The 20,083-nt window shown below is 46.1% G+C and overlaps 1 protein-coding gene across 1 annotated transcript in view; it reads right to left on the bottom strand.

The window, feature by feature from the left end:
* ksr2 (kinase suppressor of ras 2) overlaps window positions 1-20,083 on the bottom strand; it is a gene marked incomplete at both ends in the record, with an annotated part of 170,082 nt that overhangs the window by 12,730 nt on the left and 137,269 nt on the right. Inside the window, 6 exons of the mRNA XM_079517141.1 lie at window positions 6,797-7,158; window positions 8,895-8,943; window positions 11,678-11,774; window positions 12,830-12,871; window positions 17,393-17,564; window positions 19,918-20,024. Coding sequence (XP_079373267.1) covers window positions 6,797-7,158; window positions 8,895-8,943; window positions 11,678-11,774; window positions 12,830-12,871; window positions 17,393-17,564; window positions 19,918-20,024 — 829 coding nt within the window. The remainder of the gene's footprint in view (window positions 1-6,796; window positions 7,159-8,894; window positions 8,944-11,677; window positions 11,775-12,829; window positions 12,872-17,392; window positions 17,565-19,917; window positions 20,025-20,083) is intronic.

Raw genomic sequence — 20,083 nt, 5'->3', positions numbered from 1 at the left:
TCAAAAATAGCAGATCTACAAGCTCGTAGCGCGCCACTCGGTGGCGAAAGTGTTTAGACGGGCACAACAACATCGACTTTGAATTCAAAATTAGTTTTTATTTTATATTTTTTATGGAGGGACAGACAGTAGGCTGACAGGAAATGGGGGAGAGAGATGGGGGAGTGACATGCAATAAAGGCCGTCTGGGATCGGGAGTCGAACCCACGGCACACTGCCAGACCCGGGCTACTTGGCCAAGGTGCCTGGACCACTGAGCCACGGCCCAGGCCAATTTAAATTAGTTTTGAAATGTTTTTCTGTTTCTTTGTTTGTTTGTTTTTTTATTGTTTCTGGGATATTTAACCAGCATTTCTGAAACCCAACCCCTTGCCTCCAAACAGCGTCCGTCATGCTGGTGACAATCAAAGGACCCCGTAGCCCAAATGCACTGTATGTTTATGCATATTCATTCAAAACGCCGAAGGTGACAGAAGCTATATTTTTAGCGGAACCCCCTCCTGGGAGTCCCTGCAACGTAGAAGCAGCGCACCTTATGGCACTGGTGGTGATACATGTGTTGCCACCTTCAGCTAAACGCAGACTCCTTTGACATACTGTACTGCCGCAGATGTCATGCCACCTCCTCTAACTGTTAGAGTTAGGGTCCCCGGCCAAAAACGTTGAGAACCCCTGCTCTAACAAACAAGATGGGCAGCATGAGTGAAGACACCTTTTTGTGGCTGCATGCCACTAATGAAAAGCTATACAGGCTCTAATGAAGTCACAACAGCATTCTGAAAGACACCAGCTCCCCGCATAATACTGTAGCTTGGAAATGAGAAATGATATTCACCACCATGGGAGCTTTGATTGAGTCTACTTAGGAAAAGATGAAAGACTTATTATTTGTGTTCACCTTAACCCATTTAGGCCTGACGTCGAAATTTAAAAAAAATGTATTTTTAAAATGTATTTTTTTCTGAAAAACCTCATGTTTCTGTATCAGTGGTGCTCAATATTTCATGTCAAGGACCCCAAAAATGATATGTAATTGGCCACCGACCCCCATCTGAAAATAATATTTTCAGACGGGGGTCGGCGGCCAATTACATATAATTTTGACAAATAACAGTATAACAGTTCCTGGAACAACATAATTATTATGTTGTTCCAGGAACCCCTCAGAAGCAAAGATTTCAGTTAAAAACGTTCACTCTGAAAGAATATATATTCAAAGGTTTGCGCCACATTTTTACGATTTTTCAAAAATAGCAGATCTACAAGCTCGTAGCGCGCCACTCGGTGGCGAAAGTGTTTAGACGGGCACAACAACATCGACTTTGAATTCAAAATTAGTTTTTATTTTATATTTTTTATGGAGGGACAGAGAGTAGGCTGACAGGAAATGGGGGAGAGAGATGGGGGAGTGACATGCAATAAAGGCCGTCTGGGATCGGGAGTCGAACCCACGGCACACTGCCAGACCCGGGCTACTTGGCCAAGGTGCCTGGACCACTGAGCCACGGCCCAGGCCAATTTAAATTAGTTTTGAAATGTTTTTCTGTTTCTTTGTTTGTTTGTTTTTTTATTGTTTCTGGGATATTTAACCAGCATTTCTGAAACCCAACCCCTTGCCTCCAAACAGCGTCCGTCATGCTGGTGACAATCAAAGGACCCCGTAGCCCAAATGCACTGTATGTTTATGCATATTCATTCAAAACGCCGAAGGTGACAGAAGCTATATTTTTAGCGGAACCCCCTCCTGGGAGTCCCTGCAACGTAGAAGCAGCGCACCTTATGGCACTGGTGGTGATACATGTGTTGCCACCTTCAGCTAAACGCAGACTCCTTTGACATACTGTACTGCCGCAGATGTCATGCCACCTCCTCTAACTGTTAGAGTTAGGGTCCCCGGCCAAAAACGTTGAGAACCCCTGCTCTAACAAACAAGATGGGCAGCATGAGTGAAGACACCTTTTTGTGGCTGCATGCCACTAATGAAAAGCTATACAGGCTCTAATGAAGTCACAACAGCATTCTGAAAGACACCAGCTCCCCGCATAATACTGTAGCTTGGAAATGAGAAATGATATTCACCACCATGGGAGCTTTGATTGAGTCTACTTAGGAAAAGATGAAAGACTTATTATTTGTGTTCACCTTAACCCATTTAGGCCTGACGTCGAAATTTAAAAAAAAATTATTTTTAAAATGTATTTTTTTCTGAAAAACCTCATGTTTTTATATCAGTGTTTCTCAAGATTTCATGACAAGGACCCCACAAATTATATGTAATATGCCGCCGACCCCCATCTGAAAATATGTTGTTCCATGGACCCCCCCCAGAAGCAAAGATTTGAGTTGGCTCTGAAAGAATATATTCAAAGCTTTGCACTACATGTTCACGATTTTTCAAAAATAAATAGCAGACCTACAAGCTCATAGCGCGGCACTCGGTGCCGCGCTGTGAGCTTGTAGATCTGCTATTTTTTAATAGCTAAAGTATAACACAATGCTTAAAACACCAAAAGGGGTTCCCGCCCAGAATGGATTAATGCAGCCTGAAAGGCTTTGTACAGCCTGAGCCAATTTCAAACCACTGAAGTCGGATTTATATACTTTGTAATGCCATGGTGTCATGTGCCACAAACAGACGATCTACAAGCTGACAATGTGTTGCACAGGCAACACATTGTCAGCTTGTAGATCTGTCTGTTTTCTGCGTGCGACAACACCAATATACGACAGAGCATAAATTAGCTATTAGAGTTTGATTTGGCCTTTGGTTTTCTCTGTGGTCCTGTTTCCTATTTGGATTAATGGGACCAAATTTGAACAAATGATCTTTCCATTTAAGCCCGTACACAAATGTACAGTATAATTGGAGCAGCGCTGTTTGTTCATGGACAGTATAGTAAAAACAATTTCTGCACTGACAATTTGTCGTTTTCAGCAATCAGCGCCCAGGATCTCCAAGAATGCGACTGCGGGAAAATAATTCCTGTTGTATTGTTGATTTTTAGGTCAGGTCAGGATGGCCGAGCATAATTACTATATTCATATTCCAACCATCCTACTATAAATGCGCCACGGCTCTGTGTGCGTGTACGGTTGTAATGCACGTAACTCGAGAACCGTTTGACCCACCGACTTCACATTCGTGAGTGCCAGCCAGGTATCTAGTCGGTCGGACCCACGCTTCTCCAGAACCACCACAAAAGGCTCTGGTCAGGCTCTGCCAGTGGGCCTAATGAGGCCAACTCCTTTCACCTGGGCCAGGCTCTGCCAGTGGGCCTAATGAGGCCAACTCCTTTCACCTGGGCCAGGCTCTGCCAGTGGGCCTAATGAGGCCAACTCCTTTCACCTGGGCCAGGCTCTGCCAGTGGGCCTAATGAGGCCAACTCCTTTCACCTGGGCCATGCAGGCTCTGCCAGTGGGCCTAATGAGGCCAACTCCTTTCACCTGGGCCAGGCTCTGCCAGTGGGCCTAATGAGGCCAACTCCTTTCACCTGGGCCAGGCTCTGCCAGTGGGCCTAATGAGGCCAACTCCTTTCAACTGTGCAATTTCCAGCCTCTGCCTCAGCCAATTGAGGCTCAACCATGCCAGTGGGCCCGAATTGATTGCCAAGTACACTTTTCAGTTTGCAGTCTTCACACACAGATCTCCATGTGGGACACCGGCTGACAGTTAAAACGGGTGCTATGACAACGTATATCATTAGGTTCCCAAGTTGCATCGTTCCCAAGTAGGCCGGCCGGTGGCCGACTGCGACGGGCACGTACAGGTCTAGTTCAACCAATAACTACGTAGATGTAGGCTACTATGTTTCACATATTGCCTTTTTCTCAAAATTATCAAAATAAAATGATCACATGTACAGTAATTGAACATTACAGTTGGATGCACAGTGCACACCTACTGTAATTTGCACAGCAGTATAAGTTAAAGGGGTACTGTATAGTACTGTATAATAAAGGACTTTATTTATAGAAATAAATACATTTCTTGGGTGAATTACCGCTTTAAGTCACAGTATGACAACATAACTTCAAATTGCACGTCTTGTCTGTATATATACGTACCCCCCAGCTAAGGGACGTTATTTGCTACGTCCGTATATATACGTACCCCCCAGCTAAGGGACGTTATTTGCTAGGTCCGTATATATACGGACCCCAGCGTATACTCCGTATAATGGTTGAGCCCTATAACGGCAGCTTGATCCGGTCGCTATGCAACGCCTCCGTCACCACCAGCTATGGGACGTTAAATCTGATGTCCGTTTACCTCGATTACGAGCAGGATTTTCAAACCTCCATAAGTGGGAATCCAGCAGAGCTGTCCTTGGTGGATCTTCAGCCATACAAAGTTCGGATGTAATTTGTGACTTTGTACTGCGTCGCTCCCGAGTCCCGTTTAGTTTCTGGCGAGAGCTAAACGGGAACTGCCCATAGATCCGAAGTCCCGTTAGTCCGAACATGCATTAAGGTTGGCGAACATGCACTGCTCCCGTGCTTGTGGTTATGTTTAGGTTAGGGTTAGAGATAGGGATAGTAATTTTGGAACAATGAACCTTCTGACTAATGACACCGCACCGAGGTAAACACTGTGTGCTTGTGCTAATGATACTATAGTGTGTGTATTGAGTGTGTGTGTATAGGGGCGGGGCCGGGTGGGCGGATCAAACTCCTTCTCTTAAAGTGAACACGGCTGGCATAGGTTAGCTTCATTTATGCTAACAGCCAGTGGCGTGCACAGACATTTAGAGGGGCAGGTGCTCAAGGGAAAAAAGGGCACCTTGTGCAGCGCGTGGAACCGGCCGGTGAGATTTATAGATTCTGGGGCCTAAATAATATATTAGAAGCTTTTTATTAAGAATTGATCAATGTCACCATGGTGCACATACTGTACAGTGTACACTGTACAGTATGTACAGTGTACATACAAACAAATGGTGCAAATGGGGTGCAAAGGGGGTGCAAATGGGCAGGGGGTGCTCTAGCACCCCCTAGTGTCTATCTGTGCACGCCACTGCTAACAGCTAGCGGCAGAGGAAGAATTAAGAGGGGAAAATAAACCTCATAATCCTGCAGAGTTTCTAGGGAATTCACTTAGTTTTTCCTTATTCTTCCTTGTTCCAGTAGAAGGCAACACATAGCAACAGAGCATCTCCTGTATTGTTCCTTATTGTTCCAGTACAAGGCAACATAGCAACAGAGCATCTCCTGTATTGTCTTGCGTGCTATTTTGGTTGACATTCATCTATAGCATTTTTTTTATTCATGGCTTTTCTGTTGTCCCCTAACAGGAAGGTATTCAGTGGTGGATATACAAACAGCAGCAGCTGTGCCAATTAGTACAACTTGAGAGCAGAGAGGGGGGGGAGGGGAAAGTTATTCTTGAAAGTTATTATTGTTGTAATGTGTGTATCTTGAGATTTTCTCAACAAGTATATGCAGTCTTCCCTACAGCCATACTGTGAAGTCATACTGTGGAACCTTTTTTAACCTTTCGCCAACCCCACCTATTCTTCACTTGCACAATGTAGGAGGCGGGACTAAGGGGGACTTCCTGTTGGGAAGTGTTTTCTTCCTGTCCATCGGGCGTGCATGTAAGTCAGTCATTTTCTACGGACAATTATAGTATTTTCTCGTCACTTGTAATTTTTTAAATTACGTTTAAAAAATACTTTTATTCATATGGTTCATTAATTTACCATTCGTTTTTATCGTAGTGTTTTATTTAGGGGTTTTTTCTCAAGGGGAAAGTTGTATGCTCCAGTGCCTGTCTGTGCTGCTGCACTGGAGCATACAACTTTCCCCTTGAGAAAAAACCCTAAATAAAACATTACGATAAAAACAAATGGTAAATTAACCATATGAATAAAAGGTTTTTTTAAACGTAATTTAAAAAATTACAATTGACGAGAAAATACTATAATTGTCCGTAGAAAATTACTGACTTACATGCACGCCCGATGGACAGGAAGAAAACACTTGGGTGATATCCCAACAGGAAGTCCCCCTTAGTCCCGCCTCCTACATTGTGCAAGTGAAGAATAGGGTATGCAGGGCACTGATGACGCGGAGGAGAGAACTCACTCACTTCCTGATCAGTTCACCATATACTGAACTATAGGGACTGGTTTGAGATTCAACAACCCCCTTGTATTAGCAGCCTTACCTAGTGATGATAGCCAGGTGTATTAGCAGCCTTACCTAGTGATGATAGCCAGGTGTATTAGCAGCCTTACCTAGTGATGATAGCCAGGTGTATTAGCAGCCTTACCTAGTGATGATAGCCAGGTGTATTAGCAGCCTTACCTAGTGATGATAGCCAGGTGTATTAGCAGCCTTACCTAGTGATGATAGCCAGGTGTATTGGCAGCCTTACCTAGTGATGATAGCCAGGTGTATTAGCAGCCTTACCTAGTGATGATAGCCAGGTGTATTGGCAGCCTTACCTAGTGATGATAGCCAGGTGTATTAGCAGCCTTACCTAGTGATGATAGCCAGGTGTATTAGCAGCCTTACCCGGTGATGATAGCCAGGTGTATTAGCAGCCTTACCTAGTGATGATAGCCAGGTGTATTAGCAGCCTTACCTAGTGATGATAGCCAGGTGTATTAGCAGCCTTACCTAGTGATGATAGCCAGGTGTATTAGCAGCCTTACCTAGTGATGATAGCCAGGTGTATTAGCAGCCTTACCCGGTGATGATAGCCAGGTGTATTAGCAGCCTTACCTAGTGATGATAGCCAGGTGTATTAGCAGCCTTACCTAGTGATGATAGCCAGGTGTATTAGCAGCCTTACCTAGTGATGATAGCCAGGTGCGGCGGGCTCATGCAAGCACCCATGAACAGCACCACATTCTCGTGGCGCGTGTTGCGGTAGGCCATCACCTCCCGCTTGAAGGCCTTCAGCTGGTCCTCGTTGTCGCGCTCAATGTCGATGAGACGGATGGCGATCTCGCCGTGCCAGCGGCCATGGAAGACCTGGCCGAAGCGCCCCGTGCCGATCATCTCCCCGATCTCCAGCTGCTCGATGGGGATGTCCCATTCCTGCAGGAAGATGCTGGTCTGGCTGGCCTTGCGCGGGAAGTTGCGAGCGGACAGGAGCGCCAGGTTCATCTCCTCGAACTCGTCGCCCGAGTCGTCGTCGTTACCCTCCTCGTTCTGTGTTGTAGGAAGACGAGAACAGGACTATAAGCAGAGACTGGCTAACTAGCACGTCATGTAAAACAGGGGTTCTCAACCCGTGGGTCGCGACCCCTCGGGGGGTCGCCAAATTATTTTGGGGGGTCCCAAAAAAAACAAAAACAAAAAGATTTTAATGCAACTGAATGGCTGGAAAATGGAAATGAAGAGTTTACATATAGTACACATAGTACATGCATACACCTTCCCTAATGATTATATCTGGTTTCAGTATTTATTTATGGTGTATTGTCTCTATTATTAAGGTTATTGTAGCAGTCAATTTATATTGGGGGTCGGGAGGGGGGGTCCCGTCTCGGGGGTCCCGAGACGTTGCCAAAGCATTTCCGGGGGTCCTCGGCCAAAAACGTTGAGAACCCCTGATGTAAAATGTCAGCGTTTGTGGTACGGTATTCAGATACAGCATTTCGCTGTGTCGGCTTTGTCTGTTTGCTACTGTAGGCTACATAAAACGCGTCATGCAGAAAAATACAAAAATTAAGCAAGGCCAGTGCTGTCCTGTCCATCATCATTGGAGTGTGCTGTCTAGGGGTGTCGATTCAAATTATAAATCGCGATTCCCGTCAAAATCGATTCATAATTTCCAAAAATCTTCAGTCATTTTCAAGTTACTCCTGTCGTCACTTCAGTTCAGCACAGCTGAGGCGTGTCTGATCTTCGTTGACATACACTCGTTAATATTACTTGCATCATAGCAACTCTTTAGTGTGAGTGTGTGTCTCTAGTCTCTGTGCACTAACACAAGAGTTGACAAGACAAGACAAGACAAGACTGGAGTAGCTCATGCTGAAATCCTATATGTATCAAATCATTTTTTTGGATCGAGAGTTGAATCGAAAAAAATCATTTTGAATCGAATCGTGATCCCAAGAATCGGAATCGAATCGAATCGAATGGTGGGACACCCAAAGATTCACAGCCCTAGTGCTGACCCTTCCTGAGAGAAGCAGTGGGGGGGGGTTCTTTTGTCCTCATGTGCATTCACTTTCCTACCAACACCTCCACCTCTGCCTCGATGTGCACGAGAGCTACCTGATCATATATTTACACTCACGCACACTCACGCGCATGCACGCACACACGCACGTGTGCGCGCGCTGCATGCTCTCCATTGAAGCGACGTTCTATACCTTCAAAACATAATTATATTTCAATGAATTGTGGTAAGGAGCAGCGTGACATCATTAGTCACGGGGAACTAAATTCCCCCTCCAGCTTGTGAAGCATTATTATTCGCTGTGGAGATTTCTCAAGGCCCTCCCTAATTAGACCAAACGAGCGCCGGAGCTGGGCCTTAATGTCTGTTACAGCTGTCTGTTTTTTTGTGTGTCACCATCAGAATGCGTGTGTGTGTGTGTGTGTGTGTGTGCGTGCGTGCGTGCGTGCGTGCGTGCGTGCGTGCGTGCGTGCGTGCGTGCGTGCGTGCGTGTGCGTGTGCGTGCGTTCGTGTGTCATCGCCCCTTATTTCACACTGATGTATTCATGAGAGAGAAAAAATAATAATAATAATAATGAAATAATAAGAAACAACTACCTATGACGCTGTCGCAAGCCAAAAATAGCCCAACCTTCAAGCTCACAGGGTTGTGAGCTTGAAGGTCGGCTATTTTCAACACACAGCGCGGCCATTCAACATAAATTAGGACTGCATTTCACTGGCAAACCAAAAAGAGATCAACAGCAGCATGACTCACATCCGACGTGGGCTCAACTTCGATCTGCAGCAAAGGGTTGCCTTCGTTCCTGTAAGCAACAGAAAACATATCATAAGCCGACTGAGAGAAGATAAACATAAATAGATAAATAATCATTCTCCCATGTGCATTTGAACACCCAGACTATAGTCTCAACCCACGCCCAACAGAGAGGCTGAACACCCAGACTATAGTCTCAACCCACACCCAACAGAGGCAGAGCCAGACAGAAATGAACTCACGTCACCCCCCTGGCTGCCTTAAGGCCTATTCATAGTCTGGATTTTCGGTGGTGAGGTGACCACCGCTCCGGAGCGGTCACCACGGTGGTCATCAACAGATATATAATACCCTGCCCCAACCTGTGCCAACCCCCTCCCCCAACCTGTAATTCTCTGAGAAACGATCCAAGACTACGGGAGCAGAGACTACGGGAGCAGAGGCCAACAGCAAGGCAACGTGTGACATAATATGCGGTACCCGCAGAGCCCAGGGTCCCCGCTAGCTGCAGGTCCCCCGCTCCGGCCTAATGAGTGGCTCCTGCCGGTTGCTGGGGCCTGAGAGGGGCCCTCATTAACCAAGAGAAGAGGCCATTAAGGGCTGGGGAATCTGCCATCTGCCACTTTAGGAGCATACAGCGAGTGAGGGGAGGAGGGCCACGTACCATTAATTAAATCAGAAGAGCATGTGGTTTCATAACCGCACTAATGTATTCACATTGGTCAGAAGGCAGCGACAGAAGAGGTGGATAGAGTGAGAGAGGTGGAAAATGAAACGGGGAAATCGAGCTGATAGAGAATTAATATAGGAGAGGGAAAGTGGGTGCATGGGTGAAAAGGGAGAGAGCAGAGGGGAGGGAGAAAGACATTTTCATTTTGTATTATTGCTTGTATTGTATTGATGGTTAAAGTCCACTCAGTAAAAGCCACACCGTAAAATACTCAATGCTCATTTCAAAGATGGAGTGCCACGATTTTTTTCCACCCTAAAACATGATCATCAGGTATTATTATAATATAAGGAGGAAGAACTTTTTCCAAAAAGTGTACAATATTTGTTAAAATCACGCTTTTATGTGGACACGCCCACCCGTTCATTAAGTATGCCTGGTTTGCCTGGTGGGTGGTGATGGGTGGTGATCCACCTGAACTGAAGCCGCACCCACAGCTGTAGTTATATGATAAAGGGGGAGGGGTTAGAGGAGGGGCTGAATTTCATTGGCCCGTTTGACTGTCAAGGGTTCAGCCTCCAGGAAGAAACCCTAAATACAAAGTTAACACACCATTGCACATAAAAACGACTCCAGGGTGTCTAATGAAGTACTGTCAACTCATAGACACATGAACAACTGGAAAAATACAAAAATTGTGGCACTCCATCTTTAAGGTTTTGGTGATGGTTTTGGTTCAAACCTTCTGACGTCGGAAACAAAACTTAAAAACTACAGTCAGGACATCTTGGGATGCAGGAGCGTCCACACAAAGTTATCAGAAGTTCTGAATGAAAAGTAACATCACGCCTCTTTCTTGAGAGAAAAATAAAGTTTGGACATTGGAAGGAGTATGTATTGCGATAACAAATGGACAATTTTGAACTTCGATATGTACAGTATGTACAGTAAGTGATCACATTCATGGTATTCTCTTAGGAAATTACACATTTTGTGCCCAAGACGTCTGTGGACGTCTTTGGTATTACCGCACGGGCAGAGCCCAAAGACGTCTGTGGACGTCTTTAAAAATAATAATAATAATAATATTTTTCTTTTAATATTTTTTTTAATCAAAAAAAATCAAAAAAATCAAAACAATGATTATTATTATTTTTTTAATACATGGTGCCAAAGTTTGTGTTTTCGCCATTGAGAATGCATTTGGCGTTTAAATTAAATAACGTAAGTAAAAAGTTCCAGCATGTGTCTCCACAGTCAGCTGAATTATAAAAAATGTGAATGGATTTTCTAGGTGAAAGTGATTTTTGGGCAGTTTTGCGTGGGCTCTCAAAGTGTTAAAGCCTAATTAGTTAGAGCAAAAAAATGCTCAGTGGCCTTGTGGTTAGAGTGTGTTGAAGAACGACTGACATAGAAACATAGCTTTTTCAGAAAACTGTCAGGATGTAGAAGACATTTTTAGAATCTGATCTCAGGTCAAAATGGGTTAATCGCAGACCTTTCCAGGATCGTGTTCTGTTGATATTTAAAGGAAATCAAGTACAGCATCATTGTCCTATCGACTATTCCGTCAAAGGTTTCGTGCAAACACGTTTAATCGAAATTGAACATCAACCCACGGTATAGCCACAGAGACCACCACGTCTCCATTCCTCCTCCATGCGCTGAGAATCTAATCCAATTAACATCTAGGTCAAAAAGGCAACCTTGTCGCTCCTCGTCCTATTCCTGTTGTTATTCCTTATGTTTCTCATGCAACCACTAGCTTCCTCAAACAGCAAGAGTAAATGCAGTTGGCATCGCAACTGTAGCGTGAAGTGAAGGCCATGCTATCATTAGACCCTCCGTATTCCTCATGTGTGCGCTCGCCTCGCATGTCAAATCGTCACCCAAATCTCTGTGCTCCAATAACTTTGAGTCTGCTTCCGACCAGTGATCGCAGAGAGAGAGAGAATGGTGGGGGTGGTTAGACAGCGAAAGATACAAGGAAAGAGAGAGGGGAGTACGATCAACTGCATGATTTATTCATTCATATGCAGTTGATAGTGTCGTGTTTGCGTAAAAGGGTAGTCCTCCTGCATGTGTTACGTAAGGTGGATATGATTCAACTCACCCTAGCGCAGACAGAACAGGGTGAAGGATGACCTGGGGCGCTCTACTTGGAGGGGCCTCAGGGGGCGCTCTACTTGGAGGGGCCTCAGGAGTCACATCTGGGGAGCCAGACACACGTATTAGAAGAGATTCACTATACCGTCGCAAAGATAACATCATTACAACAATCCACTTTGTGTATTACTTTATATGTCAGGATTATTATTTTTCTTCCATTCTACAGCGTGCTGTACCTCCTGCTATAGAAGCACAAAGGGTTTACAACGATAACAACAAGCAATTGCTTATGAGCGTCCCATTACTGTTGCTGATATTGATTCTTACAACAGGGGCCAGCTAGCCTGCCAATGACAGCATGTCTACATAGCTTTTATTAAAAAATGACCAATACTTGCTCGAGAGTTTACCAGAGAAAATGCTTCCCACCATATTTACCCTGCTCTTTCCAAACCTTGTTTTCTGAACGTCTCAATTGACCCTCGACTCTGTCTGTGGGGCTGCTATAGAAGCTATCTCGGCTGTAATTGACCCTGGACTCTGTCTGTGGGGCTGCTATAGAAGCTATCTCGGCTGTAATTGACCCTGGACTCTGTCTGTGGGGCTGCTATAGAAGCTATCTCTGTCTGTGGGGCTGCTATAGAAGCTATCTCTGTCTGTGGGGCTGCTATAGAAGCTCTGTCTGTGGGGCTGCTATAGAAGCTATCTCGGCTGTAATTGACCCTGGACTCTGTCTGTGGGGCTGCTATAGAAGCTCTGTCTGTGGGGCTGCTATAGAAGCTCTGTCTGTGGGGCTGCTATAGAAGCTATCTCTGTCTGTGGGGCTGCTATAGAAGCTATCTCTGTCTGTGGGGCTGCTATAGAAGCTATCTGTCTGTCTGTCTGTGGGGCTGCTATAGAAGCTATCTCGGCTGTAATTGTCCGTGTATATAGCGAGCGCAGATCCTGTTGTAGCAAATGGGCGCAGCTATAGGGCCATCATTAGGGGACCCAAATAAAACAAGTTCACGGAGAAGGTGGGTGTTTGGGTAAATCAGGCCGTGGTAAGGAAGGACGGGAGAGACACTGACATCAGAAAGAAACAAGACTCCTCGTGCCTGGGTGCGTTGCAGTGCATTATGGGTAGGTGTAATGACCAATTATAGGATCCACTTACCTGGAAAGATGAACTGCTGCTTGTATTTGAAGTAACTGGAGGCTGAGGGAGAAAAAGAGGCACGGTGAGATTTGGAGCCGTGTGATGTCATGTGACACGCTTGTATCCAACAGGCTGTTAGCTCGGAGGGGAAACGGGTTCACTGTGACACGCTTGTATCCAACAGGCTGTTAGCTCGGAGGGGAAACGGGTTCACACACATATGGAGGATTACGGAGACTGCTTCTGAGACTCGACTCCAGTGAAGATACTTGTTATCACAGATACCAACCAGTAAGACGCTTGACGGGCGAGAAGCGTGCGCACACCCGCCTCGTTGACGGCAGACTGCTGGGCGAGCGCTGGCGCTTTGGCATGGGGGGTCAGATCAACATGGAATTAATTCTGTACTGGCCATATAAGGGAAACATGTCTTTTTTTATCCCACAATTTTGTAACTCATTTTTCACCCCTGTGTTAATTATCTAATGTGATCCTGGGCTCTATACACCCTCCGCCAACCTGGGGAGAGCAACGGACTTGAACTCATGCTTCCTTCATGCCTGAGTGTCCAAGTCGCTCCTTTCCCTGGTTTCCCTGGTTGGACGTAAAAAAACAGGTGAGCTCCATACAGTATATGGAGATCTAAGGGTGGTATAGCGGGTACATTCTCTTGAGTGTACAGGGTTTAATGAGGGCCCAGGTCTTAATTTTAGGGCCTGTTGAGAACTCTGGTTTTCGCCGGCTGCTGGGCGCGGCAGGCCCGTCTAGAGTTTGAAATTTGAATGGACAGGTATAAGTCAGAAGGGAGACATCGAAGAGGAAGGATGGATGGGGAAGGATCAACATGTATGGAATGTCAGAACAGGTTCTGACAAAATGGGATGGGTAATGGGATTTTCAAGATGAGAATACTACACTACCTTAGAAATAGTGGGAGCAAGGCTTCCACCTGTTGGTTGTCTGTCAGATGACCTATTCCTACATAAGACCATGTTTGACCATGTCCACTGACCACTGACCACACCTCCAATGTATTTGTGCTTCTTCATTGTGTATAAGAGAGACTCATTTCTACAGCTATGGAGGCTTGCATCCGTGCAGTCTCCCTGGGCTGGTACAGACCATTCCTTGTAATAAAAGTGACATTGTTTCAGTCCACTCTCTACCTCGATTATTTCTCAAAGACTCTGATGTGAGTTCTAAATAATCGACCACAACATATATCCATATATGGAGATCTAAGGGTTTGAGGTCAGATGTAGAGTTGCTGGCCAATATTGATGACATGCAGGGAACTCCATAAATGGATATATATATATATATATATATATATATATATATATATATATATATAATTTCCCAATGACGTTCCAAAGAGAGAAGCGAACCTCTTTCTGCGTCATGTGCATGAATAATCAACAACCAAAGTTCCCCAGGAAAATGTACGAGTTTTTTCAGAAGGTACCAAGAAATCCCCAAAACCTTTCTCTGCATACTGAATAATGAAAAGAACACTTTCAAACCAAATGGGTTTCATTTTTTGACAAATGGAAGTGGTTCCCCCTTTTAACATATACCAAAATAACACCCACTTTCAACATGGAGGAGTAATGCCTGCTTTCTACTAGGATGCACGCCATGTAGCATACCAGACGATAGTCGATCTGAAAGTTCACGACGCATCGCAGCACGTCGCGTTGCGATGCTTGCAGATCAGCTATTTTTATGCGAACGACACGACCGACGTGCAACCAAGTATAATTAATCCCAAGGGACTGACTGTTCTTTCTTCTGGGCATGGTGACATTTTTAGAGGAACTTTACCGCGGTCGGGGTAATTGTTTTGGTCTCTCATAATAAACCTCAACAACCTTCACTGTTGATTTACATCAATGAGTGTTAATACTGACCCGTACGAACAAGTCCATTTTTGGGCCCACTAGCGGGCAGGGCTCCAAGCATGGTGTTCTGTCTGACACCTTGGTCCCGGGCCAGACATCTTAAAGGAGAATTCCATGCTAGAAGGCTTTCTTACCTTTATTTGTAGTTGTTACGTCCCCACCAAAGAGGTCCAGGTGTTATTTTGTGCAAAAGCTCCTTATTGGCTATTTCCCCTACCATAAGCCCTCAATTAATTGCATTGAATGGGAATTGAATGGGGCTATGGGGTGTTGTGCTAATTCGCTTATTTCCATCGCTCAAAATTATTATTTCTTTGTATATATCCTCTCTTCATAATGTAAATAATATCCCAAGCGGCACACTTTACTACTTATTTCGATGGAAATAAGCAAATTAGCACAACACCCCATAGCCCCATTCAATTCAATGCAATTCATTGAGGGCTTATGGTAGGGGAAATAGCCAATAAGGAGTTTTTGTACAAAAAAACACCTGGACCTCTTTGGTGGGGACGTAACGACTACAAAGAAAGGTAAGAAAGCCTTCTAGCATGGAATTCTCCTTTAAAGAGGGAGTGCCACAATCTTTGTATTTTTCCAGTTTTTCATGTGTCTATGAGGTGACAGTACTTCATTAGACACCCTGGAGTCGTTTTTATGTGCAATGGTGTGTTATATTTGTATTTAGGGTTTCTTCCTGGAGGCTGAACCCTTGACAGTCAAACGGGCCAATGAAATAAACAGTAATATAGTGACATCACACTATCAGCCCCATCCCCTAACCCCTCCCCCTTGATCGTACAACTACAGCAGTGGGTGCGGCTTCAGTTCAGGTGGATCACTACCCATCACCAGCCACCAGGCAAACCAGGCATACTTAATGGACTGGTGGGCGTGTCCACATAAAAACCACATTTTAACAAATACTGTACACTTTTTTGAAAAAATTATACCTCCTTATATAACAATAAGACCTGATGATCATGTTTTAGGCTGGGACAAAAATCACAGTACTCCATCTTTAACCCATTTTGGTGTTTTAAACATTATGTTATAATTTAGCTATTGAAAAATAGCAGATCTACAAGCTCATAGCGCGCCACCGAGTGGCGCGCTACGAGCTTGTAGGTCTGCTATTTTTGAAAAATCGTGAAAATATTTATTTCAGAAAATTGGAGGATTTAGAAGAAGGGATGGAACCTACAGGTTATGGTGACCAGCAGCTCTTTGCTGTGCACCCTCATGCTCCTTGGAGGATGGAACCTACAGGTTTTGGTGACCAGCAGCTCTTTGCTGTGCACCCTCATGCTCCTTGGAGGATGGAACCTACAGGTTATGGTGACCAGCAGCTCTTTGCTGTGCACCCTCATGCTCCTTGGAGGATGGAACCTACAGGTTATGGTGACCAGCAGCTCTTTGCTGTGCACCCTCATGCTCCTTGGAGGATGGAACCTACAGGTTATGGTGACCAGCAGCTCTTTGCTGTGCACCCTCATGCTCCTTGGAGGATGGAACCTACAGGTTATGGTGACCAGCAGCTCTTTCCTCTATAGCCCTTTTTACAATTTCTCAAAATCTACCGTAAAAGGAAACTTGCTGAGCACATTTGTGACCAAATTTGGGGCCATTGGATTTTTTTGGAATCATAGCTTTAAATTGACATATTGGTTGTTCAGTTTGACCCACCAGTTTTGGAGATATGGCTTATAGAGTAATGTCTTGCAGAAAACGAGTTGAGAAAACAGGCTTGAAAGGTTCACTTCTGTGGTCTCTAACATTATACTTACAGTAGCTACATGTTTAAGCATTTATTTCATATTTACATGTCGATTTCAGCTCTGACACTCATTTCAGACATGCTCTAGTATGTGAAGAGTCTGCCTGTGCTATTAACTCATTTTGGAAAAAAGAAGAAAAAAAGTTTTTCTCCTCTGGTGAAAAGCTGGAATTTGCGCGATGGCAGTCTCTCAGTCAAATCTGGTCACATTTTCAGATGGGCAAATACATATCATTTTGGGGTCTTTGGCACGAAAACGTTTTGAGAACCACTGATTTAGAACGCATTTGTACAATCAGCCTCATAAAGGTCTTCTTAACACAATTCACGCCACCATTAATCCATCCATTGATCGCGTATTGCCATTGTTTAATCGCGCGTAACACTTACTTTGAAGATCCAAATATCTGTAATGGCGTGTTACAATGACTGCTGTGTGTAGTCTCATACGCGGATGTTGTTGTGTCGGTCGGTGGTGGAAAAAGTCGACCGCGAGTGTCAACCTGCTTGCTACAGCCCGTTGAAAACCCTTGTATTCACCAGAAACTGCCCCTCAATGTCGTTTCTGAGATACAGAGCTGTGATTGGTTGGCTTATACTGGAAGTGGATGCGCGCGCATCTTCAAAATGGCCGCGGCCACTGTCTCTCTCGGTTTGTTGTGCTAACGAACGGTAGCGAACGATTTGATCGTATTAAAACATTCATTAAAGAATACATCGCTGTTAAAACGGCTTTTCCGGGTGTGGCACGGTACGCTATTCTACGTGTCTATGTTCCTGGCAGGCCTCATGTTAACATTCCCTGCCAATGATGACTCTTTTTTTTGTGTCATAAGCCCACACCGCCAAAGACGAGTGTTTGCCGATCCAACGACTGCCACCGTGCACCGCAGTCAATCATACCTGTCAAGTTGAACTGTTTCTGTTGGCGCGCCGACTGAGGGGAGGGGTGCAGGGGCGAGGGGGGCGTGGCACTGCTGGGCAGAGGAGGTGCAGGCGAGGAGGGGGTGGAGGAGGTGGTGGAAGAAGGATTACTGCTGGAGTCTGGCTGGTAGGGGGCTGGCGGGACGTGATCCTGTGAGGAGACACAACAACAAGGGTTACTGCTGGAGTCTGGCTGGTAGGGGGCTGGCGGGATGTGATCCTGTGAGGAGACACAACAACAAGGGTTACTGCTGGAGTCTGGCTGGTAGGGGGCTGGCGGGATGTGATCCTGAGAGGAGACACAACAACAAGGGTTACTACTGGAGTCTGGCTGGTAGGGGGCTGGCGGGATGTGATCCTGAGAGGAGACACAACAACAAGGGTTACTGCTGGAGTCTGGCTGGTAGGGGGCTGGCGGGATGTGATCCTGAGAGGAGACACAACAACAAGGGTTACTACTGGAGTCTGGCTGGTAGGGGGCTGGCGGGATGTGATCCTGAGAGGAGACACAACAACAAGGGTTACTGCTGGAGTCTGGCTGGTAGGGGGCTGGCGGGATGTGATCCTGAGAGGAGACACAACAACAAGGGTTACTGCTGGAGTCTGGCTGGTAGGGGGCTGGCGGGACGTGATCCTGAGAGGAGACACAACAAGGGTTAAGTCTGGCTGGTAGGGGGCTGGCGGGACGTGATCCTGTGAGGAGACACAACAACAAGGGTTACTGCTGGAGTCTGGCTGGTAGGGGGCTGGCGGGATGTGATCCTGAGAGGAGACACAACGTTACTGCTGGAGTCTGGCTGGTAGGGGGCTGGCGGGATGTGATCCTGTGAGGAGACACAACAACAAGGGTTACTGCTGGAGTCTGGCTGGTAGGGGGCTGGCGGGACGTGATCCTGAGAGGAGACACAACAACAAGGGTTACTGCTGGAGTCTGGCTGGTAGGGGGCTGGCGGGATGTGATCCTGAGAGGAGACACAACAACAAGGGTTACTGCTGGAGTCTGGCTGGTAGGGGGCTGGCGGGATGTGATCCTGAGAGGAGACACAACAACAAGGGTTACTGCTGGAGTCTGGCTGGTAGGGGGCTGGCCGCTGGCGGGATGTGATCCTGTGAGGAGACACAACAACAAGGGTTACTGCTGGAGTCTGGCTGGTAGGGGGCTGGCGGGATGTGATCCTGAGAGGAGACACAACAACAAGGGTTATGCTGGAGTCTGGCTGGTAGGGGGCTGGCGGGATGTGATCCTGAGAGGAGACACAACAACAAGGGTTACTGCTGGAGTCTGGCTGGTAGGGGGCTGGCCGCTGGCGGTGTGATCCTGTGAGGAGACACACTGCTATAGCGCAGTGGTGGAAAAAAAAGTACTCCGTTGTTTGACATAAGCAAACTTACCAGTAGTACTGCAGTGACGATAATAGGCTACTATACTCTCCTTGAAAGGCAGATTTGTCTACAAAAGAAATGTTGGAATGAAGGCTGCATATAAGCGGATAAATGGTTGGCTTCCAAAAGCTTTCCATGCCAACGACCCCCAAATAGCCATCGCCTCTGGCACCTGGATCCTGGCATTCCCCCAGGGAGCACCTGGATCCTGGCATTCCCCCAGGGAGCACCTGAATCCTGGCATTCCCCCAGGGAGCCCCTGGATCCTGGCATTCCCCCAGGGAGCACCTGGATCCTGGCATTCCCCCAGGGAGCACCTGGATCCTGGCATTCCCCCAGGGAGCACCTGGATCCTGGCATTCCCCCAGGGAGCACCTGGATCCTGGCATTCCCCCAGGGAGCACCTGGATCCTGGCATTCCCCCAGGGAGCACCTGGATCCTGGCATTCCCCCAGGGGGCACCTGGATCCTGGCATTCCCCCAGGGAGCACCTGGATCCTGGCATTCCCCCAGGGAGCACCTGGATCCTGGCATTCCCCCAGGGAGCACCTGGATCCTGGCATTCCCCAGGGAGCACCTGGATCCTGGCATTCCCCCAGGGAGCACCTGGATCCTGGCATTCCCCCAGGGAGCACCTGGATCCTGGCATTCCCCCAGGGAGCCGCATGCAGCCCCCCCACTTCGCCTATTGACTTTACTTTATAGAACTGCAATGTGCCAAGTGCAATTCCAGGCTTGTAGATCGCCCTCCGCCCACTTCTGTACTTTCTTGTGTGTCTTTGATGTTCTATAAAATAAAAAAATAGCAAACTGCCTTTTTTTTCATAGGTGTGTTCATGTCCAGGGAGTAGGAACACTTTTTGTGATGGATTCACAAAAAGCGTTCACTAACTGACAAGAGTGATTTGTGACACAAGGGATATCTGTACTGTATCTCAACAGTATATATAATACCTTTATGTGCGTACAAATGACAAATATTTGGTGAAAATATAGTCAATCTACATATTATATATATATATATATATATATATTTTTTTTGCAATTTGTGTAAAACATTACATTTCCTAAGGAAACGTATGGACACACATTTATGACAGTGCCTGAAGCTCCTCTCTTACCTTGTTGATTTTGTTGGTCTTGGGTAGTGTCTGGCTGATGGTCAGGTCTGTGTACCTGAGTGGGTTGTTGATGTCACATGGCACTGATTCGGTGCGCACTAGACGAGCTGAGAAGCAGAGCACGAGCATTAGCCATACCGACGCAAACATCCCTATTTCTGGGTAT

The sequence above is a fragment of the Electrona antarctica genome (genome assembly GCF_951216825.1).
Source record: "Electrona antarctica genome assembly, chromosome: 12".
In the NCBI taxonomy this organism is placed as follows: domain Eukaryota; kingdom Metazoa; phylum Chordata; class Actinopteri; order Myctophiformes; family Myctophidae; genus Electrona; species Electrona antarctica.
Note: the sequence above shows the minus strand (reverse complement) of the source record. Positions and strands in the feature narration are given on the sequence as shown.